The 27,758-nt window shown below is 32.8% G+C and overlaps 2 protein-coding genes across 2 annotated transcripts in view; both read right to left on the reverse strand.

The window, feature by feature from the left end:
• LOC143921341 (uncharacterized) overlaps nt 1-27,758 on the reverse strand; it is a 658,293-nt gene that overhangs the window by 108,737 nt on the left and 521,798 nt on the right. The gene's annotated exons all lie outside the window — the stretch shown is intronic.
• Nucleotides 8,419-27,546, reverse strand: LOC143921343 (uncharacterized). The gene is made up of 3 exons (XM_077444592.1): nt 27,442-27,546; nt 14,281-14,481; nt 8,419-8,638 (listed from the first exon to the last, which is right to left on the reverse strand). The coding sequence occupies exons 1-3, from the start codon at nt 27,544-27,546 to the stop codon at nt 8,552-8,554; spliced, it is 393 nt and encodes a 130-aa protein (XP_077300718.1). The 3' UTR covers nt 8,419-8,551.

Here is a 27,758-nt window from a genome sequence, read left to right on the forward strand (position 1 = left end):
GAAAACTCCATGACTGTCACCTTTCGCTTGTTCACTGCTTCCAAACCGACGTTTGATTTGCTCGACGGATTTATATTGCTAGTGAGTTCACTTAGCGCATGCTTGATTTTTGCTTGACAATATACATATACATATGTATATGACTAGCTGAACCCAGCATGCGTTGCAATGCCAGAATAAGGCATGCAATTTCCCGTTCCCGTTACCGTTTCAAGTGTTGGTTGGAACTCAACGACGTCTCTTCAACGCCGTGTCGTCATAAACCACCTGGTAACGTGGTTACCGACGAACACATTTCCTCGACTACACAATGGCGCTTTAAACTTTCGCGTTGGTAAAATCGTAATTACGAATATTATTATTAAGAGGGTTTTTTCCCGTTTTTTTTCACAGTCGGTTGAGTGGTTTAGGAGCCTATACGAGACAGACCGACAGACAGAAAAATAGACAAACAGACATTCAATTTTATATATAGATATTGTTGCGTAGGGGTGGGTGGAGGATCCAAGTAAAAGGCCAACAGTCGTTTCACAGCATTTATTGATGATTAAGGAGATACACGCACTGTCAGTGCTCAGTCCAGAATGACATGATATCGCCTACGTACCGCCTTATAAAGCGTAGATCTCAGTAGAGTAGTTTGGGAGCCCATACGAGACAGATAGACATTCAATTTTATATATGTATGTAGATTAGTATTATCACTAGACTTTGGTGATCAAACAACAATAAACCGCTCCATCAGAATACAAAGCAAGAAAGCAAAAAAGCATGGTGGTTGACGATAGAGAACCATTTTTTGTACCAAAAGGAGTGTCGCAACGCCGATCTTGGCTTATCAGTGATAAGTTATCACCATAGATAGGTGGCCCGGATGATTTAACCCACAAAAAATGGTTCACTATTCATGAAAATGAAACGAAAACATATGTGTGTTTTTTTGGCACTCACAATTTCAATCATATTTTTTATACAATCTTTGAGCAAACTCATAAAAATTAAATACCAAACAGTGTTGCTACTGCAAAGTTTGATTTAACATTGTACAAAAATAAAATTAGTGATTTTGCTGATTTCAATATTTTATTTTACATAGATATTTACCAGGAAGGTCGAATAGGTAGACCCCAATGCGCCTCTCTAGAAAATTATTTAAAAACATTGCAGCATTTTTATTACATAAATCGCTGTATTTCGAGAGCCTGAAGAACATAAAATTAACAAGTAATTAATTAATTAATTAATCCATAGAGACATCTATGAATTTAGACTTGTACATACATTCTTACATATTATACATAAATCAAATTCAGATATTTGTAACATAGCGGGTAGGATGAACTTTGCCAATTCGATGGAGGAAACGTTTTAACAATGAAATCAGATAATTTGGCAAACTCTGATAAGAAACGATCGACTTGGAGTCACAAACATCCAAGTCTGATCAGCAGTATTAAAGTTAAGCACGGGATCGAACTCTCTAACCTCTCGGTGCTAAACATAATCGCAACCACCGAGCCATACTGCTGGCTATATACATATGTATAAAACGCGTGGGTTGGTTCTATTTGGCAAACTTACGTTGTTTAAAAAAATTGTAATATTTTGTCCTTTTTTTGAAAACGAGCCCTCTATTATATCCAAAAGCAAAAGAAGAAATATAATTTATTATAATATTATCATTAAAATGTATTGGAATGACATACGTCTACATAATATAGTTTTTCGTATGAAAAAGATTCGATGCGATAACATCTCAACAAAAATTGATACGGCAAAACCTATTGAATCGTAAAAAATAAATACCTCGACAAATTTTGACCCTGATGTTAATCAAAAGAGTACGAAATTTTCCATGAAATGTTCTTGTCCAATACATAAGCGAGTAACCGTATAATTTTATTGTTAGCTTGGTTACGAAACAACACTTGGCCTATTGAACCTTTTCGCTCTCATTTTCAGAAATATTATTTTAAAATTGGCCCCCCGAGAGGACCGGAGACCTAACGCTAGTTTTTGATGAGTAAAATTTTGATTACATCCCCGAACAATGCCAATTTTAAATGCAAAAAGGTAAACGAACCCTCATACTGCGCATTTTCATACGGGAAAAGTGTTTATCTGTTTATGAATAGTTTTAGATTTTATAACAGCACTATACAGTTTTGTGCCCGTTGATTTTGGAAAGGATTTGATATAAAAATTAAAATAAAGTTATATGTTATATATAAATATATTGTAATTTATAAGCGCGCGCACGTTTTAACCCTCCCTCACCGAAGTGCCCCAATTTTTACGTTTTTCGTAATAACTATGTGGTTTTCAAAGCTATACACCCTATAATTCTTGTATTCCTAGAATGAACTACAATAAATTTATTTTAATAGATTTTGTATGATTTAGAAAAGGGGTACATCGTAAAAAAATACATTTATACATTTCTACGTTCCAAAATATGATTTGAATCCGGTAGCTATAAGTTTGAATGTTTTTGACAGTTCGCTTGCATATTCTTGTTGATCGATAAATCAATGCGAGAGAAAGATACAGCTATATTTTAGTAACTTATTGTTTTCGTCGCTTTTGGCGCGTGGCTATTGAGACATGCAGTCGCCTGTTGGCCTTACCTATGCGCGTTTGCATTCGTTTGCATACTTTTCGTTACTTTTTAATACAAAAATAATCAAAAACATGCTATAGGACTAAAATAATTTTATGTTTATGTATAAAATGATTAATAAGATATATATTGAACCCATTTGTATTGAGAAAAGCTGTATTTTGATTAAAAAATACTGGGGTCTTACTCGATCCCGGTCAGGGACATTCGTTCGATCTTGACGCTCCGTCCTTCAAAGGTTAATGCGCCGTTCGCCCACGTCGATATGGTCAGTAAATGTGTGTCTTCGTGGATGTGTTCCCGCGCAGCGCATCTGACGTTGACGTGACCCGTTCCAACTCAGGCGCTCAATATCAGGATCACATGTCAGACGCTCCATCCCCCCCCCCCACTTTCTCGCTACCTCGCTTTCCCGCATCTCCTCGACACGATCGATCATCACGCCACATCCGCAAGCATATCACATACTCCTGGAATTCTAAAATTTGTTTTTTTTTTTAAATCTCCATACTTGTCGATACACTCGCAAATACATTAGGTATAATAAGTAAACAAAAACATCGCGTCCGTTTTTATATATGTATATTATTATTTAACCCGAAGCGTGGACTAGTGGTTAACATATATGCTTTCGAACCTTGTGGTCACGAGTTCAAATCCCACTGGTTGCTGCTGGCCAGACCTTGGTTTGTGACTACAGATCAATCGTTTCCTATCACAGTTTGCCAATTTATCTGATTTTCAGTGAAACAGTTTCAACAAATTGGCAATCTTTACCCATATCTCAGCATCTCGAATTTCGCTGAATTTTATAAAAATGCTATAAATATGTCCATAAATGTCTCACAAAATTAGATTATTTCAGCATTTCGAAATTTGACGAATTATATAAAAAAAAAGCTCCTAAAATGTAAGTTAATCAAAAATTTGTCAAAACGTATCCAAAGATGTCTTTATGATGCATTGTTAAATTTTTATAAAAAATGTATATCGATGTTTGTAATAGTGACTTTCGCAGAATTTCCGCTAACCGAAGACGCGCTCGAGGCATTACGTATACGGCCATCTCTTTCACTGACCGTCCGTTCACCGATATCTCATTTACTGATGCGTCGCTCCCGGCATTTCGTAATGCCTGGAGCGCGTCCTCGGTTAACGGAAATTCCGTGAACGAGTTGTCAGGTAACCGTTTGTAATTGGCCAGGAAGGCGCATTCGGGTCTACCTGTCAGGCCTTCCTGGTATATCATATCGCTATTCTGTGTGTCTGTCTGAGATAACGCTCGCTGTTACTATTAGTTGTATAATAATATAATAACTTCTATATATACTGTTTGCTACCAATGTTTCTTCTAGGCAAATATACGACGCTAAGTCTCTGAGCGTTTACCACCATCTATTGAAAATGTATTTAATTAATTAATTCATTTTTCTATTGGTGTTTTATATTGTTTATATACATATATAGATATGTAGTTAGTTTTTACCATTTTTTTTCATATTAAATTAAATATATATTAAATATATTTAAAATGTGAAAAAAAACGTGCGGATCGAACACAGGACCGAGACATTACTTTTATTTATTTTTTTATTAAATAACGCATTATGCAAACACACATGCGATGATATTTCATCGGGTACAACATTAGTATATGTATGTATGTAAATAATAAATAAAAAATACGAAACAAACTTACATATCATATGTACAAAGCGGATTTGAGTGAAAGGAAATTGCACCAATGAAATAAAACCAACCACTGCACTACATACATATTCGATTCCTACGTTTCCTTTTAATAGAGATCATGTATATTTAACTTCCTTAATTAATGTCTGCTGTTGATTGGATAAATGATATGAATTCCGCTTTGGAAAATTGCTCGTCATGCTCCTATGTGTGCTATGAGTGTGGTTACAGATTGATAAATATACGATATTTTCAATTAAATGAAGATAAACAACTTCTCGTAGAGAATAATCTTTTCAAGGTTGCTTAATTTGCGACGTGCATTTTTCTTTTGATGATTTGCATATTTATACCTGTGTTTACTATACGTTTCATTTCGGCGTAATTGGGTATATGTATGTGTAATCAATTTGCGATGAACTATACGCGTGTTGCTTTAATTATAGAATGAAAAACATTACTATATGTATATGTATGTATGTAGTTTAGAATTGTATTTGACTTTTTGCTAATTTTTCATTTTGATTAATGATGTATGTATACATGTATGTTTGTAGATAGGCGTATGTATATTTCTTTGTGTGTGTTTTTATGGATTTTTCCACGAAATGAAATGAAACGAATGAAAAATATAATACAAACACTTTATTTGAACATAGTAGCACCTCAACATATCATTTCTATAATGTTTCTTGTATATAATACATTTTCGCACCGCGACAAAGTTCGCGGAAAATCACGAAAATTTCCTTATCATATATACATTTTGAATCATTTTGAAAAAAGTTTTTTTAAAATATTAAAATATCATCAGTGAATAACAATATTAAAATTTCATATTTAATTAATTATTTTATTAATTAATCAATTTTGAAACTGAAGTTATATTATCAAAAAGTACATATACATATTAATATGTATCGTCAAATAGAAATATTTTACAACAAGTATGAAACAGCACTGTAGTGATATATAATATATAACAAATATAAATATATATATATATATATATATATATATATATATATATATATATTTATATATATATATATATATATATATATATATACATACATATATATACTTATATATACATATATATATATATATATATATATATATATATATATATATATATATATATATATATATATATATATATATATATATATATATATATATGTATGTATATATATATATATATATATATATATATATATATATATATATATATATATATATATATTTATATATATATATATATATATGTATACATATATATATATATGTATATGAATACATAATTTAAAAATTATAATAATAATAATTGTAGATACATTCATGAAAAATTTCAGCACTCAATCAAAGGTACAAGTTGTGTGCATGGTTTCTTGAATGATTTGATTTTCTATATACATTTTTCTATTACTAATTAAGTTACTTTTTGCATTGAATAAATTTTGAATATTAAAAAATGTTTTTTTTTTATATAAATTTAATTTAATTGGCAAAATATTAAAAAAAAAAACGCCACACCAGTACCTTTCCAATCAGAAATGCAACATTTCATATTCCTTAATATAAATAATTCAGGGAAGAAAAGATATTACAATAATGCAAGAAAATAGACACGTGTCTTTAAAAAGAACAAATACATGAAGCGACCTTCGTATTCTTATTTATTATAAATACATTGAATATACATTTAAGTAATTATCATTTGGCTGATTTTACAATTAGAAAAGTTTACGATCTCAATGAAAGCTTTGAGAATGATTTTTGAAAAACTTTGTACGATTAGATAGCCATAAAAATATATTCGCTATTCGTCTATATATTATACATACATATATGTATGTATGTATGTGTGTTTAGATCTTTTTATTTTAATTTTTAAGTGTGCTCTCTTATGACAGACTTTCAAGATGGATAATTTTCGTGCATCCGATGTAGTGAAATGCAACACTTCGCGCTTATTAATCAATAATATAAAAAATAATGTCACATTTTGACATGCATATAAATATTTTATAAAATCGAGCACCTTTCTAAAATCCTATTCCATCAAAACTTTCGTAAAGTAAACGTTGTGAATAATAATAGTATATAATTAAAAAAAGAAAGCAATTACATGATGAAAAGTCAAAAGTGAAATAAATACAATCAGAAGGCACGCAGTGTTCATTCATCCTTTTTTTTTAATATATTATTAAATATACAATGATAACAAATTTTAAATTAACGGGAAATATCTAAATATATATATTTATATATATGTATTTATGTGTGTATGTATAAGATCAATCAAGCGCAAAGGAATCGCTTTTTTGATATGCATAATTTTTTTTTTAAAGGACTGAAAAACTTAACACTAACGATTACTTTTATCAATATATAATATATATTCTTTTAAGTATCTGGATTCACTATAAAAAAGAGAAGTCTTTAAAAAATTTCCTCTTAGTTTATATAAATTAATCATATTTTTAGAAATGTATATCGAAAATGTCAACTATCGATTATATGGCGAAACCGTTCGAATGGAGAACCGAAAGGCTGTTGCTATATAACACACCGCGTGAGATTTTCCATTTTTCTAATTTAATTTTCCCTAAAAATTGACCTAAATTTAAGCGTAATCCGTCTCCATTCGAGGGGATTTCACAGCAACTACCTTTCCTAACGTGTGTGTGTGTGTGTTTATGTTTTTTTTTTAAATATGAATTACGATTGATTAAACGTTTGTTCCCATTGGTTTAGGTTAGGCACCTCTTCCTCAACAACGCATAAAATTCGCGTCTACTCTCGCCGATCGATGGGAAAAACTCATCCACTACTCGAAAACTTTGGAGTTGTTCAATATAAATATCATAATTCTTATACAACAGCAGATCCTGGAGACAAAAGGAGAAAGATAGACATAGATAGACAAAGAGAGAGAGAGAGAGAGAGATAGAGAGAGAGATGAAAGGAAAAATTGTATGTAAAATCGCTACTAGTTTAGAAATGCCAACGCTTACGCCATTCAATAGCGCGATCGTTATAATATTAATAATCAGCATAATGCTCTTGTTGTTCATTACAATATTATACAATGAAATCGAAGAACCCTTGAGCCTTGATCTATGTACATATATATATTCAAAAATATTGAAATCGTCATTGAAATGTTTGACTTTCGTTTGAATTGATGGGAGACGGGCGTTGCGGTGAAACATCATCGACAAAACTACATAGCAATGGTCTATTATAAAAAACAAGTAATGAAATTTTGAATATCACATATGAATCTCCCACTAAAATAAAATCATCAAATGGAGCATTTCAATCAACATTGATATCGGGATGATTTATATGTATGTATATGTAAATACGTATAATATAAACGCCCCATAACACAATAGAAGGATAAATCGTACATCAGAAGAGTCGAAATTTATTAGTACATGTTTATTATTATCTTTAAATATAATCACTTAATCCAACGGTCACTATCCATATGTTATAATTGAAACGCTTTTCACATCATTACACGGGTTCCTTATTGACAAAAAAAAAATACACATGTTTCTTTTTATGTATATGTATATATATATATATATATATATATATATATATATATATATATATATATATATATATATATATATATATATATATATATTTCAGATTAATTGCAGATCTTTCATATAAAACGAGATATTAAAAAATGTCTAATATGATTTTTTTTAAATATATATATATGAAAAATTGATATATAATCTACATATATGTATCATCATATATATATGTATATATATGTAACGAAGATAAGTTTATACATTACGGTGTAAAAATATTTTCATTTTTAATATATAATATAAGTAGTAGTAGTACAATAGTAGGTAATTATAATTGCAATAGCGAATGACTGAACTCATTCGTTACGAATCGAAGCGCATTTGAGCATCGTGTATGTAATAAAATAAGTACTTCGGCACATCTTCTTGCCCGCTGGATGTGCTCTCGTTCATTTACATTATGTATGTATGTATTGTATATTAATTGTATTATATTAATAATAACACTCGAGGACAGAGAGAGAGAGAGAGAGAGAGAGTGAGCCGGTTCTCAGATACGTTCGGCGCGTGAAGAAGGATCGTGGAATTTGCTGGGTGATAGTGTCTTGCTGTTCGAGGAGTTGGAGTCAGACGATGATTGGCGACGACCAGATGAGCGCTGGAACGCGCTTGGCAGCCGCTACGTCAACAGCTTGAAGAACATTATCGCCAATGAGATGTTGACAAAGAGTACCAGCAGCACCAGCTGCTGTCGCGAAAACCAATCCTGTCGAAAAAAAAAAATCAATTATTCCAGACAAGAAACGGTTAAACATTCAATTGCTATTATTAAAATACATCTTTTTTTTATTACATTTTTATACCAGGAAGGCCTTACAGGTAAACCCCAATACGCCTTTCTGGCCAATTACAAACAATACAGTTTTTTTATTACACAAGTCGCTGAATTACGAGACACTGAAAACTCGCAAATTAACGAGACATCTATGAATTGTACATAAATTTTATTGTAAATTAATCATACTCAAATAGTGGTGACATAGTAGGTGGGAAGGATTTTAGCCAATTTTTAATCGGGAACCGTTTCAACAATGAAATCAGAGAAAATTGGTAAACTTTGATAGGAAACTATCGACCAGCAGTCACAAATAGGAGTCTGACCAGCAGCACTACAGATATACTCAGAAAAATTATTTTCAATCTAGGTCAGCTCACGAGATCGAACCCGGTTAACAATATAAATTGACAAGAGGAACCCATTTATTTCGAGCTGGCGCATCACAGCGCCGGACACTAGTTATGAGTAAAGTCCGGACCCAGAAGGTGCCGCGTATTGTTCAAATGTTGTAAATGCATTGTTAAAGGTTTGCCGAACCTTTTGTACAAAGGATTTACAACAATGGAACAATGAGCGGCACCTTGGCTATCCTACCTCTAGTTATGAGTCACACTGCTTGCTTTAAATTTGTAACTAAGTTTGCGTTTATGTTAGCACCGAGTGGTTACCGGGTTCAATCCCGTGCTAATCTTTAATGCTACTCGTCAGACTTGGATATTTGTTTCTCCAAGTCGAGCGTTTCTTTTCAGAGTTAGCTTATTGTTGTTGTATAAAAATGTTTTTTGATCGTATTGTATATGATTTTTATTGATCGTATTGTATAGGATGCTTGCATTGTCTGATCTATTGATACTTTTTTTTTTTTTTAGTTTGCATACTTGACATCTATGATGTCAAGTATGGTTTTCAATTATGTAATGAATTTGTATTAAAAATATATATAATTTCTTGATGTGTATAGTAAATTGATTGAATAAAATAAAATAAAAATAAATCAAATTCAGATATATGTGACATAGCGGGTAGGATGGGTTGTTGCCAATTTGTTGGAGGAACCGTTTCAACAATGAAATCAGATACATTGGAACACTCTGATAGGAAACGATCGACTTGGAGTCACTAATATCCAAGTCTGACCAGTAGCCAAAGATTAGCACGGGATCGAACTCGGTAGCCTCACGTTGCTAAACATAAACGCAACCACCGAGCCGTACTGCAGGCTAGCATATAAACGCACAGACGCTTTTCGCAGAAGTCAGTTTGCGATTTCAACTTTTTGGCAATGTATGTGTGTGTGTGTGAGAGTAACGACCGGTAATTGCAACCGTTTAACCGTTCGCTCTATTTAACATATCAATGACCGATTTTTCGCCGTTTTTTTTATTATTATTTTATATTTGTATGTGTGTGAGTGCAAAAAGCAAGTGGTTCGTGATCTCATCGACTTGCGGGCGTGTCGTTCAAATGTCAAGTCGATTATTATTTATACACAGATAGATTCTATTTGACCATTGTACTATATAGTGAGGGTATAGTATAAATTTAATTGGCTTTAGTGATTTTATCGTTGAAAATAACGGAGGTCTATTCAAAATGTCATACTTATCGCTTTAAACCTAATTGTTCGGAGATTAATGTAATAAATAGAAAAAAAAATGAAAAACCGGATATAAAAAGATAAATGAAGTTGCAGATGTTAAAAAACTACTCATATAGACTGGTTCTGTCAGCTTATACATCGTTTAAAGTACATATATGTACACTTGTCTACACAGGCAATGTCTTCCGCCAGTTTTGGATACTAGTGTTGTAGTGTGTAATTGTAAATAGGTCTTTGAGCTTTTTTCCCTATTATGCTGTATATTAACATTAGAATAATATAATACTATGATTACTAACAAAATTAAATTAAAATTGTAAAATAGAAAATGATCAGTAGATCAGTAGCTATTAAAATAGATATAAGATGTATTGTGAACACAATTTAGTAATAATAAAAAGCATTTAGAAATCAAAAACCAAATTGTAACGTTGAGATTATGTAGGTGATTGGTGCTCGTCGACTACTGGTTTATTAGCACTGATCAACTAATCGCTCGTTCGTGCCAAAAAAACCTCGGCCTATGAATGAGCTGTATATAACAGCCAATAAGGTCTCGCAACCCATCGACCAATAAACTTTCTGTGCTGATAGTAAGCGCTGTGTATATTTATGTATGTACATAAGTTCTGTGCTTCATTCGGAGCTGGCTCGTCGACGGAACAACAATAAACTACCTCTACCATTATTCATTGCGTCTTCCACTTCGATCTAAGAAACCCCTCTTCTCGATCACGTTATAGTAGAGAGTACCATATAAAAGCTAAATATTACTAAGTTCGAATAATCTTTTTAAAAGATGCATTACACTTAGCTAAAACTATCTAGTCTAAAGTGCTTTTATATAAAACTATCTACTGTTTCTGAACTCGATGTCTTAAGTTTTGGGCATTGTTAGTATATCTACCATTTATATATGTGTCATAGTTAATCTGTAATCTTCCCCAGTGAAATTATACTTGAACTAGTAGAAGTATACTTGCCAACTCAGTCGGTGATTGAAAAATGAGAACATTCAAAACATGCTGTCAACTTGTCATAACAGTGTCAATTAGAAGAAAGGACCGAGGACTGTCCAATTTATGAAAAAAACTGTGTAGGTATTCCATCCCGGAACCAAACGGTCCCCATATGAAGTTGTATTTGGACAAATTGCAAAAGTTGGTCCTAACATCATCAAATTTGCCTTCTGATGTGATTATTAATACACTGCAGGAGATATCGAAAAACTTTGTTTGAGGTAGAAGAAGAAGAGACAATATTATTGGAAGTAAATGGAAAAGTATTCGGAATATGATTCCCTAAAACGTAAGTGACTATATAATTAACGTTAAAGTTAAAATAATTTCACTGCTAGTATTAAATTATTTTAACATACATACATATAAAGCGCAGACACAAAGAGGTACATGGAACGTGTTTTTTTTTTTAGATAGTTTTGCACATGTAAAAATACGCGAGCACATCTGATCTATGTTATGGCACCCAGGCCAAAAATTACCCCTGGAATGTTTTCGGTGATATTTTATCCTTGTATTGACATAGGTTTGACAGCCATCGATAACGGAGATTCCCATATTTGAAGATATGTAGATAGGAGAAACTTGATGATAAAAAAGTATGATATTTTTCACCACAACAGGCCAAGAACGCGCCCGTGCCGTACGATTCAATGTGTTTGCGTCTATATGTACATACGTATATTACTCATTTTAAAAGGTTTCCAAATGCTACCTAGATCATTACGAAGTAACAATAAAAACTACATACATATATAGAGCTGGATCTCGAGGATTGGATATGGGTAGGGAATTTGTTCAGGATTGGTCTAAAAATCAATACTATGTATTTATGTATGTATGTACATAATAAGGGTTCGAAATGTTTCAACCCAAAGAGTATTGACCTGTAAAGCAAACTGGGTTAGCTTAGCCCAACCCTTACCATTTATATTCCTCTCCGTCTTATAATAAAATTATCGATTAATTTTAATAACGACAAAATTATCATTGTATTCTCATATTTATCAAAAGTTAGTCTTTTCCACAATTTGGCTTTATTAAAAAGCCAGGCTTTATTATCTCTAATGACAATAAATGCGTAAATGCTGAATATAATAATTAAAAGCATTAATTTGCCGAAACATAGAGTGCTTTTCCAATTATTTTAATGTTTAAAAGGTCTCTAATGAATACAATAAGCCAAAACTATGCGAAATTCTTTGATAAAAAAATTGACAATATTTTTCAATATCGAAAAGACTGCCCGCGATGAAAAGTGACACTTTTCAGCTGTACACTCTGCTGAGACTTTGCCTATTTATCTTACGTAGACTGTAAAAGAAAAGCGATACACTTTGGGAAACGACAGTGATAAATTGCATCGTGTCTAAACTTTAAGACGTTCTTCCAAGTTGTTTTTCACACACAATATTCTTCTTAACCCTTTGAATGACGATCGGCATTTTGCCAACAAGTCTATGGGCCCGAAAAGACAGGCGTTGTATTTCAAGCATGTACAAAGTAAACAAGAATACTACTTCCTAAGCCTTTCCAGGCAGCATTGAAAAAAAATGCATTGAACATGGGTCGTGTAATCCGTGTCATTCATTTGTTAACGTTTATATAGACGCGTTTACACCTGAATTTCTGAATTTATAACCATAGCAGAATTAGCCAATGGAGATCCCTAACTGCTGAGTATTTTAAATATTGACTTGGCACTTATATGTAATTAGTCACCGGACCCAGAAGGTGCCGCGTATTGTTCAAAGGTTGTAAATGCATTGTTAAAGGTTTGCCGAACCTTTTTTACAAATGATTTACAAAAATGGAACAATGGATAGCACTGTGACTATCCGGTGTCTACTTATAATGTATGGTCTGTTGTTTAACCCTCTGGATGCTGACCATTAAAGCCCGGACCCTGAGGGGGCTGTATATTGTTCAAATGTTGTAAATGCATTGTTAAAGGTTTGCAATTTTTTGTTTGTTTTTAAAATTCTTTTTAAAATTTTTTTTAAAATTGTTTTTAAAAATTTTTTTTTTTGTTTGTTTTTTAAATTCAATATTAGGGGATAATCTTCTATGAAAAAATGATCAAAAAAATGAAAAAAAAAAAAATTTTCGGAAACAATAAATAGAATTATTCCTCAACGTATATTTATATCAACTTTTAGAGTGTGTATTCCTTGAAAAGTTCTTTCTCGGATATATTGTTCAAATGTTGTAAATGCATTGTTAAAGGTTTGCCGAACCTTTTTTACAAAGGATTTACAATAATTGAACAATAAACGGCACACTTCCGGTCCTACCTCTACTGACCATCGTCTGAACAAGTCCATGAGCCTGAAATACGCCACTAGGCGTTTGTTTTTTGAGTATTTAAAAATTAAACAAGGATACAACCCGCTAAGCCTTTCCAGGTAGCATTGAAAAAAATGCATTAATTCGTGTCAATGTTTATAAAGACTGGTTTACACCCGAATTTCTGAAATTATAACCATAGCAGAATTTCCCGATGGAGATCTCTAACTGTTGAATATTTTAGATTGTGGCTTGGCATTTACATATATAGTGAGCATTACATTTTAACAACAACGAAGAAGATGGAACTGGTTTTGGAAACATACATTCATTAATAGACTTCCTTTTTTTATTTTATATCGTTGCAAGATATATTAGAGAGTCTAAACACACCTTTACAAAACTCGAAATCTTCAGCGGTAGTTATCTAGGATTAGTTTAGATTAGCTACAATTTTTATGGCTGCTTTCTATTGGATGTCTAAATAATTCAAGTTGGAAATGTTGGCGAAATTTTCAGCGTGGCGGGTTTTCAAACAGAAAAGACGTCAGCACTCAAAGGGTTAAGCATTCGCGATTTGTAGAAACGAGCGAAAGTCCCAGAAACAAAGTTTCAAAGACACGGAGATTCAAAGTTTGATTGGAAAAATATGGAGTTTTTAATACCTTGACCTGCGGGCTGACCAGGTAGAGCAGGGGATTGGCACGCAGTCTCTCCGATTCGTCTGCCATTCTTCTGATTTCCTCTCGTCTCGCCGATCCCAACACCGAAACTTCTTCGCGTGACATGGCCTCATTGGCACGCGAGTATCCTTGCACATCCGGCAAGGACTTCTTGCGCTGCAGCGGTTGCGACACCGGTACACTCTGGAAAAATTGTTAAAAAAATGGGTCAAAATAATTGCGATCGCGTTTTCCTTATCGTCTATCGCGAATGTTAAAACTAACTGTTACAGCCGACTGCACGCTGGTGTATAATATAATAATAGGAAATGTTAGAGATGAGTTTATTTCGCATAACGGGATGACCCACTTCTGACGCATCGAGTGCACCATTCGTTCATTCGACCATAATCTACGTATTCGTTAGTTACGTGTTACGTGCTTGATGTTGAGACCTCGTTGGTGTCAATTTACCTGATAACATGTGTACGTTTTTTGTTGTTGTTTTGAAATTCAATCCTACTATTAATTAAATGAACAATTAAATTATATAAAACATCGCTTGTTTGGTCGAAATTGCGATATCAATATCAAGCAATTAATATATAGGGTTATCGTCTGTAATATAAGTATGCATGTAGGTATGTACTATTTTGCATTAAAAAAAAGCTGTTGTCATTAGATGTCGGATAGTCATCGGAGCAATTTCAAATAAACAACAATAGACCGTTCTATCAGCATAGCTAGGTGGTTGCGTTAAAGCCCGTTCAAGCTTCAAGTTCCCGAGTTCAAGCCGTGTATTGACCTCAATTGAAAATAATTTATTTTGAGTATTTCTGCAGAGTTTGCCATTTTATATAATTTCATCTTTGAAACGGTTCCTCATCAAATTAGCAAAACCATCCTACCTACTATTTGTCACCACTCTTTTTTTCACATATATTTTTATTTTATTTTATTTTGCATAGATAGGTAGACCCAGAGAGATGTAATAAGAATAGAGGGGCCCTTACGAATAAATAATTGTTGTCAATTTTACGCGGTACGTCTCTATAAATACGCTACATCGCACGGAATACAATGGGATCAATTTACGTATAAAAATGTATCCCATGTTGTTTATTGTGTGTTTTTGAATGTATTGAGCAATTTTTACCGATGCTTGCCCATCTTGCGAGTAATATAAACAAACAAAGAAGTTTTTATCGGACATACGTCGACCACCAAGCGTCAAATACGATTGATGCTAAAATTATTTAGATCTGTCCGTGGACAGAATGTCACTTGACAACAAAAGATCACCTAAAGCCACTTCCTTTAATATAAAATTTCTCTGGGTAGACCCCAATAATAACAAAGAGGATGGGACAAACGATTGAGAGTACTTAAACTTATGCTTAATAGTTTGTGCATAAACAAACTAGTTCCTTTGTCAATTTGTTATTTTATTTTATTTTTTACATATATATATATATATATATATATATATATATATATATATATATATATATATATATATATATATATATATATATATATATCAGAAAGACCTGACAGATAGACCCTAATGCGCCTTCCTAGATAATTAATTACAAAAATTGCAGTATTTTTATTACATAAATCGCTGTATTTCGAGAGGCCGAAGAACACGAAATTAACATTTAACTAATTAACTAATAAATTAATGCATTGAGACATATATGGATTTAGACTTGTACATCAATTTTTACATGTTGTACATAAATGAAATTCAGATATTTGTGACAGCAGGTAGGATGATTTTTGCCTATTTCAGAACCCGTTTCAACAATGAAAATCAGATAAATTGGCAAACTCTGATAAGTAAAGCCCGGACCCTGAGGGGGCTGTATATTGTTCAAATGTTGTAAATGCATTGTTAAAGGTTTGCCGAACCTTTTTTACAAAGGGTTTACAACAATTGAACAATAAACGGCACGCTTCCGGTCCTACCTCTACTGATAAGGAACGATCGACTTGGAGTCACAAATATCTAATTCTAAAGTATTAAAGATTAGCACGGGATCGAACCCGGTAATCTCTCGGTGCTAAACATAAACGCAACCACCAAGCCATACTGCTCCATATTGTATGTATGTATGTACATATATCAGGATGGCCCAATGTGCCTTCCGGGCGAGTTATAAACATCAATAAACAATTTATAGAGCATGATATTGACAAAAAATTTTGCATTTTTGCATAATTTTATAAATTAGCAAATTGGACATGCTAAAAACGAATTTTGCGATAAATAGGACAGTGTTGCCAATGTATTGGAAACATTTCAATGAAATCAAATAATTTGACAATCTCTTATGGGAAACGATCGACTTGGAGTCAAAAATCAAGGTCTGGTCAGTAGCTACTAGTGGGGATCGAACCACGACCACTCTGCTCGAAAGTAGATAGCCGCGACCTCTCTGTAATACAATTGATACAAGAATTTTTATATAATGCGAATTGATACAAACATCATCCACAGTGACATCTATGGAGAAATTTTTGCAGCATTTTATTATAGAAATTGGCGAACCTGAAGACGCTGAATAACTTGAGATTGGAAAGTTTCACTATAAATCAGAAAAATTAACACACTCTGAAAGGAAACGATCGACCTGGAGTCATAAACCAAGGTCTGGCCAGCAGCTACTAGTGGGAATCAAACCATTCTGATCGAAAGCATAATATACCAACTAATAGTCCACACTGCTATTTGTGAAGTTGCGTGGGGGTGGCAATAATGCGCCTTAAATAGCCAGCTGTCATCACGTCGATCTAACAGATGATTCCGTTGTAGTTTTTAACAATGAAATTATATCTAGCGTCACGCTGGAGATATTTCCTTATTTTTTTTTGACAATAAGCTTCCGTTTATCGGTAAAATATCAAAGCGATCGAAAGAGTGGTTCAAAATCAGCTAACAAAATTTCGAACCCTGTTAATCAAGATTTGTATAAAAAATGAAACAATGAAATGTTCTATTTATATACATATAGTATAATTTCGCATTATATTCCAAGGAAATTTTCAACGACGATTATTCAGATTAATTTTTAATTTTAACATTATTCGCAACAAAAGACCGTGATCTTTGACCCGTCGTCGATCTTAATTAACACCACAAAGCACTCGACAGTTTCATAATTGTATAGTTGACACGAGAGTGCAATCCGAACGCATTTAATAATTCGTATTATATTATTATCAATATAATAATTGAATGGTTAAAAGAGGTTACGAACCTCATCGCCGAATCGACCATTGCATCAAGGATAACAACTTTTATCGAGCATCGTCTCGCATTTTCGAGAGTTTAACAATCTAAAGAAGTCAATAACCATTTTTTTTGTTATCTACCATACAACAACGAGAGTATCGACCCCGTACAAGTAGTCGTAATGTTATCCGATGATTCGGCGTTATGCAAATACGTGATATTTGCTACAAATGCATTTGTCGTTCTTTTTGTTATTTTATTAAGGTTCATGTATACAAGCACAGTTCAAGTAGGCAACTGCACGTAAACAGCAGTAAGAAAAATATTCTTTAGTACATTATATATGGACACGTTCATATGTTCCGTAATATCTACGCGGCGTAGACGTAACAGCAGTAATTGACACGATATATATATGTATATATGCTTTCGAACTATAACTAAGCCACTGTGCTTAATTTGTTTAGTGGCCAAGATTTAGAAATAATAGATATGAAATTTAATAATTATTGCATGTAAAAAAAAGTTTTTTTTACATGCAATCCTGGGAACCTCTCGGTGGTTAGCATTAACGCAACCGCCGAGCTATGCTGCTGGCTAATTTGTTATGTGTATGTAAGCCGATTTTCCCTTAAAAGCACTAACCAGCAGCGTGGACCAGTAGTTAGCATTTAATGCATTAGAACGGAGTGGTTTGATTCCCACTAGTAGCTGCTGGCCAGACTTTGATTTTTGACTCCAGGTCGATCGATTCCTTTCAAAGTTTGCCAATTTTTCTGATTTATATTGAAACGGTTCTTGTAAATTTCGTTTCCAATCTCAAGTTATTCAGCGACTTGAGGTTCGCCAATTTCTATAATAAAATTATGCAAAAATTTCTCCATAAATGTCACCGTGGATGATATTTGTATGAAATCACATTGTATAAAAATGCTTGTATTAATTGTGTTGTATTTGTATTAGTGCAGATCTGTAATTAGGAGTGTACATGTTCGATTGAAATATAATAAAATAATAAAAAACAAAGTATGAACGTGCCAAAAACAGGCGGTGCCGTTATAGTATGAATAGAAGTAAGCTGTTGGCGTGCTGTTCTGTATATTATAAACGGAGCTTAAATCATACGAATTTTGATATTATTATAGTGTATGTGATATTATTATTATAGTCCCGATTTATCCCCCGTTTCCGGAAAACTGGAGAGAATTTACGTGTGAAATACGCTATCGTTCGTAAGTGATATTTTGTTTTTCTTTTATAAATCGAACCTGTCGCATTTTTTCCGAGTCGAATTTTTCACGTTGTTCTTTCATGCATAATGCATTCGAAACATTTCTTGGAATTATGTATTACTTCTGTGGAAAACCCGTCGAAGTAAAAGCGAAATTAACAATGAAAACAGTCATTGACGCAGAGTAATACTACGTTTCACATAATTGTACACATATATACATAGTTCGTAGATACGTTTGTTTATCGTTTTGAAGTTTTTAATGCGATTGTTCAATTGATAAGTAAACAAAAACAATGAAACACCTATAGGTAAATATTTCAATAGACGTCTAGTATTGAAATCAACACATCGATATCGAATTCATGGTCATTCACACTCTACGTATGTATGTATTTACCTACATATACTATGTATGTGCAGTAAATGAAAATATTTTCAATAATTCATACACGAAAAGATATTAAATTTTAATTAAACTGTAGTATGTACGTACTTCATGATATTCATTAATTCTCAGAAGCAAATCATAAATATTTCAGATTCATTATAAATATTATTTTTTAGCTATATATACAATTGTAAAGTCTGTTTTTCAACCAATAAGAATGCTGAATTCCAATTTTTGGAACAATGGATAACAATTTTTGGAATATTGTTACACACTTGGAATTTTTTTCGATTATCGATTACTGATATATCGAACCATTTTAGGGATAAGTCATGTCTAGGGATTGCAATTTAATTGTCAAATTTCATAAATCGGTAAACGGTAAATGATTTATCTCACTACCAGTATTTACCGGTAAATAAAGTTTATGTCTCTAATATAATCCCAAGCCAAATTGAAACTAGTTCTAAATGTTTTCTATTTTGACCTTAACCTAACTGATACTTAACCAATTTTTAACATTAAACTGACAAAGACATGATAAAGGATTGCAATACCGGTTTTCCGGTAAATCGACAAAATGTAGTCATCGGTAAATTCCGGCAAATTTTAAAATTTACTATTTTTTCGCGAATTGTTAATATACAGGAATATTATTGAATAATATTACATTAAATATCGATACAAATGATGTTTTGTGGATTAGATTTTCTGGAATTAGTTTATTTTCAGTAATAATTGTGGCTATTTCAAATTGATAAATTCACTGGCAACACAGACCAACCAAATCGTATTAAATGTGATCAGACGGTTGTTTCAATTATGAATATTCGAAACTTTCAAATGATTAAATTTATAACTTTAAACCAAACTTTAAATAAATAAATTTCATTGGTTAAAAATAGAATTTATTTATTTTTACGAATTTACTTTAATGCATTTATATGATATTTTTCAAAAGAGATTTATTTTTAATTATTTATAATTAAATCTAGGTGAATTTTATCTAATATACGATAAAAACCTTTTTTTTTCATTTACCGGTAAATACCGGTATAACAGTAGTAGGAAAAATAATTTACAGCTTACCGGTTTATGAAATTTAACGGTAAATTGCAATCCCTACTCTCAAGTCACACGGTGTGGCCCGGCTCTAAAGTCCGAGTCAGCAACTTAGCGCACTCGGTCTGAGTGCACTCGCATCGCGACAGTCCGATATTAGAAAAGTTATATAATATTTAAAGTTTTAAAATATTTTCTTAGTACATATTGTAGCATATGCTAAAAGAAGCCGCCGTTATAATTGGTTTTTAAGGATTATCTCCAGACTCAAGTGCTGTCGGCTAACTATGGAAACCCCCCCGAATGGACTAAGTGGTCGGTAACGGCATTCGGTCGCTTCCCGCTAGAGTTCTCAGAACTGACAGCGCGAGACCGTGGGACTGCATATCTGGTACGTGACTATAACAATAGATAAACAAACGCGTCGAGGAAGATGCAGTGAGCGACCCGCCCTTTATTAGCAGGTACATACATAAGCCATATGAAGGCATTCTGGACGGAGCACTAGCAGTGCGCGGATCTCCTTAATTACCCAATAAATGTTGTGAAGCGACTTTGCCCTTGTACTTGTATTTGGATCCTCTACCCACCCCTACGCAACAATATTATATATTACTCATCGAACGTTTTGTTGTTTTTACTGCAAGTAATATAAAAAATACTCGTATTATGTATGTACATAAACTATAAATAAAAATTCGTGATAAAAGACTGTCACGAGAGTTGAACAAACCATACTCAATATATACATATGTATGTATATAAACATTTTATAATACATATAAAATATGTATCATCAAAATATATGTACACACACACGTTAGAGCGATTGCACACTTGTTATCGTGAACTTCTGATGATTTCACATATTAGAAATCAATAATCGATTTTTAATATGGAACCAGATTATAATATAAGTATTTATGCGCATTCGAAATATTTATATGTCGCATTGAAAGAATGTGCGACCTTATACGATAAATAGGGTTCCAAAGATCGTTCGACACGCATTTTGTACATTACAGAAACAATAATCAATTCACGTTTCGTGTAATATAAACATGACCTATATGAGCTGACCAGTTCGTATGTGCGACTGATTTCCGAATACAAGGAAATCCCGAGATATTATCAAAGAAAATGTTCGTTAACCTACAAGATCTTTGCCCGTGGCTCACTCAGTATGGTGTGCGCAAAAAATGTGGCGATAATTTGTTAACATTGCATTTTTTTCAGTTGCATAACACCTGTTTCTTTTTTGTTTGTATTGACGTTCGTGAAAATGTCGAATCGACAGCGAATTTTCCGACCGTGGGAAACCGTTCATGTTGTGCTCGAACGTTCACAATTCGAAAATAGTAATAGTAGGTCAGTTTTTTTTGCATTGTGCAAAAAGATTCGCGAGGCAAGGTCGTCGTGGAATAGACGCTCTTGCAACTTTAACGAAAATTCATATTTTGCGATGTTAATTTTGAGTCGTGGTGTGTTTATGAATTTCCTGCCTTGTACCAAAGAGGTGTAACGCACTTTGTATAGTTTTAATTCCCGTTCACCTTCGACTACCATATATACTGTGAACGATCGAGTGAACATTTATAGATTCAAATTTGCTTCCTTATTAAAAGATTGTAATATTGGATGTGATTTGGCGTAATAAAACGCAAAGGTGGATAAATAATAAAATGAGATGTTATATTAAGTTGGTATATTATGATGTTTCAAACCCGTTATTTACATAAAATTAACAATGAAATAAAAAAGATCTGTATTTATGTATGTATGTACGTATGAATCATGATTTTCCATTGCGATCGTTTTTCCATTGTTTTCCTTAAGGTCGATTTTGTTCGAAAAAATTAACTAAAAACACTCACACGGCCAAGGATAAGTAATATGCATACAATGTCAATGAATATATGTTGGTGATTATTGAGTCCATATTAAAGATTCACCTATACCAGTGGTTCACAAACTGTGTTCTATAGTCGTTCTATAGTAGTCCTATTTAGCGTACTTACGATCACCGAGCATGCTGTCGCATTCGTAAAATAATTCCTTTTTTTTAATTATTTACTTTTTAACTATATAATATTATTACAAAATAATTCAATGCAAGGTCTTTAATAATATTATTGTAAGTTTTGATGTCCATAACATGACGTTGACGATTACTTTTACCGTCTAAAAAATATAAATTTCCATTAATATAAAATATATACGTATTCCATGAATAAATTAATAATATCAACAACGTATGTATTTTATATTAAAATTTTATTAATGTAAATATTTCAAAATACGAAACACGAACTCAAAACTAACAAAAAAATAAAAGTCAAATGCTACCGACCGCTATACGCACGAATAATGTTGTATTTCTGGACCAAAATGCTGTGCGAAACTGAAACGAAATGTAATTGGCGAAATGTTGATGTCGGGGGGGATCCATTCGATTATAATGTCATGTAAACTAGTTAAAGAATACCAAAATTGAATTTGTATAGTTTAATTTTTCAATATATATATTGTTTTTGTAAAAATTACCGGTAAATTGCCAAAATTTCACCATCGGTAAATACCGGTATATTAAAAAAAGTTACCGGATGCGAATGGCGTACTGTGGATTAAGTTGTCTGGAATTTGTTTGAATATTAAATGTGGCAATTTCAAATTGATAAATTCACTGGCAACACAGACCAACCACATTGAAATAAATGCAATCAGACAGTTGTTTCAATTTTTATGATCCAAATTTTAAATAAATAAATATATGTAATTGTTTAAAAATAAAATTTATTTATATTACGAATTTATTAATATGTATTTGACATAATTCACCTGAGATTTATTTTTTAATTATTTACCATTCAATCTAGGTTACTGTTTTGAGGAATACATAGTAACCACATACAGTTACATATGTTATCCACGAAAAATAAACTTTTTTCATTTACCGGTAAATACCGGTAGTAGAAAAACTCGGGGGGGGGGGCAAAATGAGGTTGGTAATATTCCATAAAATTTATTTGTTTATTTTTGTATGCACTTATACTGAAAAAAATAATTTTAATTTAAAATATTTTTTAATTCCTTGGGAAATATAAAGCAATTGCCCAGTTACACATGCCTGTGAATTGACAATTTTTTAAAGTCATGCCCTAATTACCATCTATAACTAATAATAGTTACCATAACTAAGCTTCGGCGCGACCATTGTTCATTTTTATGGTGAACCTTTTTTTTTGCTCTCTAGCTTTGTAGTTTGCCCTCTTTCCGGGAAAATAGCCCCAAAACTACCATTTTTTGTTCCAAAAGCACGCCCCATCGTCGAAGACTAGACATAACCAAAGATCGGCGTTGGAACGATGCTTTAGGCACAAGAAATGGTTCACTATTATCAACCATGCTACTTTGCTCTGTTGATTTGTAAACTAATGGAGCGGGCTATTGTTATTTGACGAGCACCCAGCCACCGCCGAAGACTAGTCAGAAACATGACCGTTCGACATGAGTCAGTCTATAGTCGTGGCTCAGTCGCTATTTTTTTTTTGTACTGATTATATCGCATTAAATATTTTCAATTCAATGAATTATGGTTGTATATTATACATATGTATATTATAAACGATATTTATACTATTATTTCGTACACATTGGAAAACGTTAACATATTGTATTCCTAGAACGGGACAAATAAAAATGTTTTTATTTCATCTAATCGATAGATAGTATTACTAGTATATATATTTAATGAACATTTTCAAACGATTTTCCCATTTACGAATCGCTTCAATACATAATATTTATATACGACAATAATGACGATTTAATGACTGGTGCGTAGCTAAATTTATTTTATCTTAAAATCTTTGTGACTAACCCGTGTATTACGATTGTTCGCATAAAAACATTTGTATATTTTCAAACACATACTTATTTACTTTCAATATGTATGTAATGGAAAACAAGATTGTAAACATTTTTAAATCAAATAAATAACACAAAAATTAAGCATATTCAGATTGAGAAGATACAATGGCAGATAACGACCTCAAGGTCACCTTTTTTAAATCCTACTTTGTTCCGAATATAATATAACATTTCATACCGCGCTTATTTATTATATTTTCCGCATGTATGTAAATGGGTCAAACGGAATACATTGTATGCTTCACTTTCGATTTCCAAAATGCGCCATTTTAATCGATTCGCGCTTTAAATTCAATACCAAATTACGTAAATGTTCAAATTGCCAAATTTATGCCATACACGCATTTATACTATGTATATGTGCATACATATATGTATATATTGCAGATCTTTTATACTTTTTTATGTATAACAAGTGTTGTGGCCGTTGATTTCAACGGGTGGTTTCGGATAGGAATTGATACACAAATTAAAATAAAGTTATATGTTATACATATATAAGTATAATGTAAGGTAATTTATAAGCGCACGCAAGTATTAATAGAAAAAGTTCCGTGTGCGCATTACACACTCGTCGATCCCATCCGTTCGAAAATTTGAACGTGTGTGTGTGTCTTAGTGGATGTGTGTATATGCATACGCATGTTTAGGCACATCTGACGCTGACGTCACCCGTCGCTCAGCGCTCAATATTGGTTGTTAGTTGACGCGTCCGCCACATACCCACAAATATACATCGCTTCCATTTTATTATATATTATCTAATATATAATTTTGAAACAGACTTTGTATGTATGTACATATGTTTGTTTGGTTCGTGGAATCCGTGACGTTCAAGTTCATAAAAAAAAAACAAATGAACATTCAAATTCAAATTTAAATAAAAAAAAACCATTCAAATAAATTTACTTGAATGGATTTGGATTGAATTAGAAATTTGAATTATATTGGCCATGTTTAAGCTGTTTATATTACAAATACCGAGTAAAATACTAGTTTATTATAATATTGTTGCTATCTTACATCAAAAGTGTCCCAAATATTACTATCACACCAAAAGATAGCAACGTTCTTCCGTTTTATTTTGAAACGTAATCACTCGCAATGTAATCATATATTTGTATAAGATAATTTTGTTTGTTTTTTTTTTGCAAATAAATATTACAAATAACAAATTTATAATTTGTTTCGAAAAACCCAGCTGCTCTCGAGGTGGAAATTTCTTCAACGCTCCTCGATCTTTTCCTTGAATTCATATTCATAACATGGAAATAGCACGCATTTGAATATTTATAATGCTTTCTTTTATAAATAATCCATCGTTCACTATACAATTTTATAAATACGTCGCATTTGCGATGCGCATTTGTGCATACTGCGTCTAGCACGTACCGTGTTTACATAAATATTCATTCAAGATACATAATTGAATTCGTTTCAAGAAAGAATCTCAAAAGATTCGTACGCCGTTTGTTAGCGATCCGGCCCTGACGTGACTCTTGTGTTTAATGATAAAAGATTCACGCAAGGTTTCTGAATGATTAACCATTTTCACTGTTGTAAGATTTCATTTTCCGTTCTTTTAGTATTGTATACTTTTCAATGTACGCTTGTCAACAAATATTGTTTACTATTTATTGCCGATTGTTGCGAAATGTGACAGCGGCGAGACTCCGAGCAGCGTCTTTCTGTCAAAGTTGCGATTTACAAACCGAATAGTGTACTAAAGATCAAGGTCTTCATCAGGGATTCGTCACTTTTGTCCGCGACGGGTTAATAGATGATCTTTATCGCGGATCTAGTTCGTTAGCTAGATTGCCAATTTAGCACATTTCAACAGACTAAATAATTATACGCGTCACGGTTACGTCAAATTTCACCAGATCAAATAATTTCACTATCGATATTTTATCTGTATAATAAAAATACCGTATTATTTCAGGCAATATTTGAAAACAAGAACATAAAAATACACTCAACAATATTACTATTGAATTTTTTTGTATTTTTATTTAGAATTGTTTTTACGTAGCGTATGCGACTATAAATGTATTGTAATGACTATTACAATATATTTATATATGTATGTAATCATTGTTTGAAAATTTTGATCGAAGACGCGTGCTAAGGTCATTGACCGTTTGGATTTAAAAAAAAATCTCAGTGGTGTTTCTTTTTTCTTTTTTCAATACTCATCATCATCATTCACAGTCATTTACCATCCACTGCTGAATAAAGGCCTTTCTAACACGGTTCTTTCCAACAACTCACCCCACACATTTTTCTAATTTTGTCCAACCATCTTACTTTCAACCTTTTACCTTCTCTCGGGTACCATTCTGGCACTTCCTTTACCCATTTTTCGAACTTCATGACTGGCCCATTGCCATTTCAATCTCTTCACTTTCTCCACTATGTTTACTACCTTCTCATACTTCTCATCAACGTATTCTGTTTCCTATCTTCTCGTTATACTGAGAATACTGCGTTCCATACTGCTTTGAGTACTAACTAATTTAGCGCTTATGTATTATTTTAATCTAATGGTTCCAACGCACCCAAAAGTGCGGAACGGTAGACGACAGATGTGATAGACGTGTCTTCATGTCACTATTAATTCGTACGATCTTATTATTTCGACAAGTTTATCTTATATTTCTTCAAATATGGGAATGACTGTCAAACTTATGTCGGTGCAATGATAAAATACCATCAAAAACACTCCAGGGGGTGAGTTTTGCTAAGTATCGCAATGGAATCGATTAGTCGTGCTAGCGAATTTTTGCGTGTGCAAAATTGTCTATAAAAAACACGTGTCGCGTATCACTGTGTGTTTACAGTTAAATGTACAACAATGATGGACTACGTGTATACAACAGAGATCAAAGAAAACAAATGGAAAATAAAAAAAAAATCAATAAATACTTGTACTTCTATGAAGTCATTTTGTTGATAATTCAAAGCACGATTCACCACTTCAATGAAAAACCGAAATAAAAACAACAACATCTAAATTGGTGCATAAAGGATGCTTATTTTTGCATTAGCACGACAAGGTCGAAATGTATCATCGCCTCATACATGAGACGAGCGTGTTTTCGAGATCGACGCGTTTTCTTTCGCGTCAAAAATAAATTTCGAACACAGTTCGCGCTTCCCACAAGCCGCGCTTTTCCCGTCGATCGATTTTTATCTAGAAGAAAATTCGCACAAACAATAAGAGAAACGGACATTGAAAACACACCACGGCCATCTATCGGCGAAACGCGCAACTATTGTAACGCGCCGTCGATAAAACAGAGCGCTATTTACCTCGATAGGTGGCGCGTTTATCCAACTTTCCGAAGCTCTCCTTGCCAATAGAGCGGGCGAGAACATGAGGTCCTCATCTTCTTCGTCTTCTCCTTGATACCACATTTTGATAAGAGTTTACACGTCTTCACACTTGAGATCACAGTTTATTCCTCCGACTTTCTGACTATCATATTATTATTTAGCACTTGGAATTGTACGGGTTTGAGAGCACTCGCGTTGGAAAATGGAGCGCGTGGTTAGAGCACGTCTCGTCTGAGGAAAAGAATCAGCGATTGGTGCGTGCAGCCGAACGAAAATACATCCCGGACTCTTGG

The sequence above is a fragment of the Arctopsyche grandis genome, chromosome 13 (assembly GCF_051622035.1).
Source record: "Arctopsyche grandis isolate Sample6627 chromosome 13, ASM5162203v2, whole genome shotgun sequence".
NCBI classification, from domain to species: domain Eukaryota; kingdom Metazoa; phylum Arthropoda; class Insecta; order Trichoptera; family Hydropsychidae; genus Arctopsyche; species Arctopsyche grandis.

What these genes read in the sequence shown, in the direction of transcription:
- LOC143921343 (XM_077444592.1), bottom strand. Translation starts at nt 27,546, where the DNA reads ATGTGGTATCAAGGAGAAGACGAAGAAGATGAGGACCTCATGTTCTCG. An exon ending in TAAACGCGCCACCTATCGAG is followed by an intron (nt 14,482 to 27,441) that starts GTAAATAGCGCT and finishes CAATTTTTCCAG; the next exon opens with AGTGTACCGGTGTCGCAACC. An exon ending in TGGTCAGCCCGCAGGTCAAG is followed by an intron (nt 8,639 to 14,280) that starts GTATTAAAAACT and finishes TTTTTTCGACAG; the next exon opens with GATTGGTTTTCGCGACAGCA.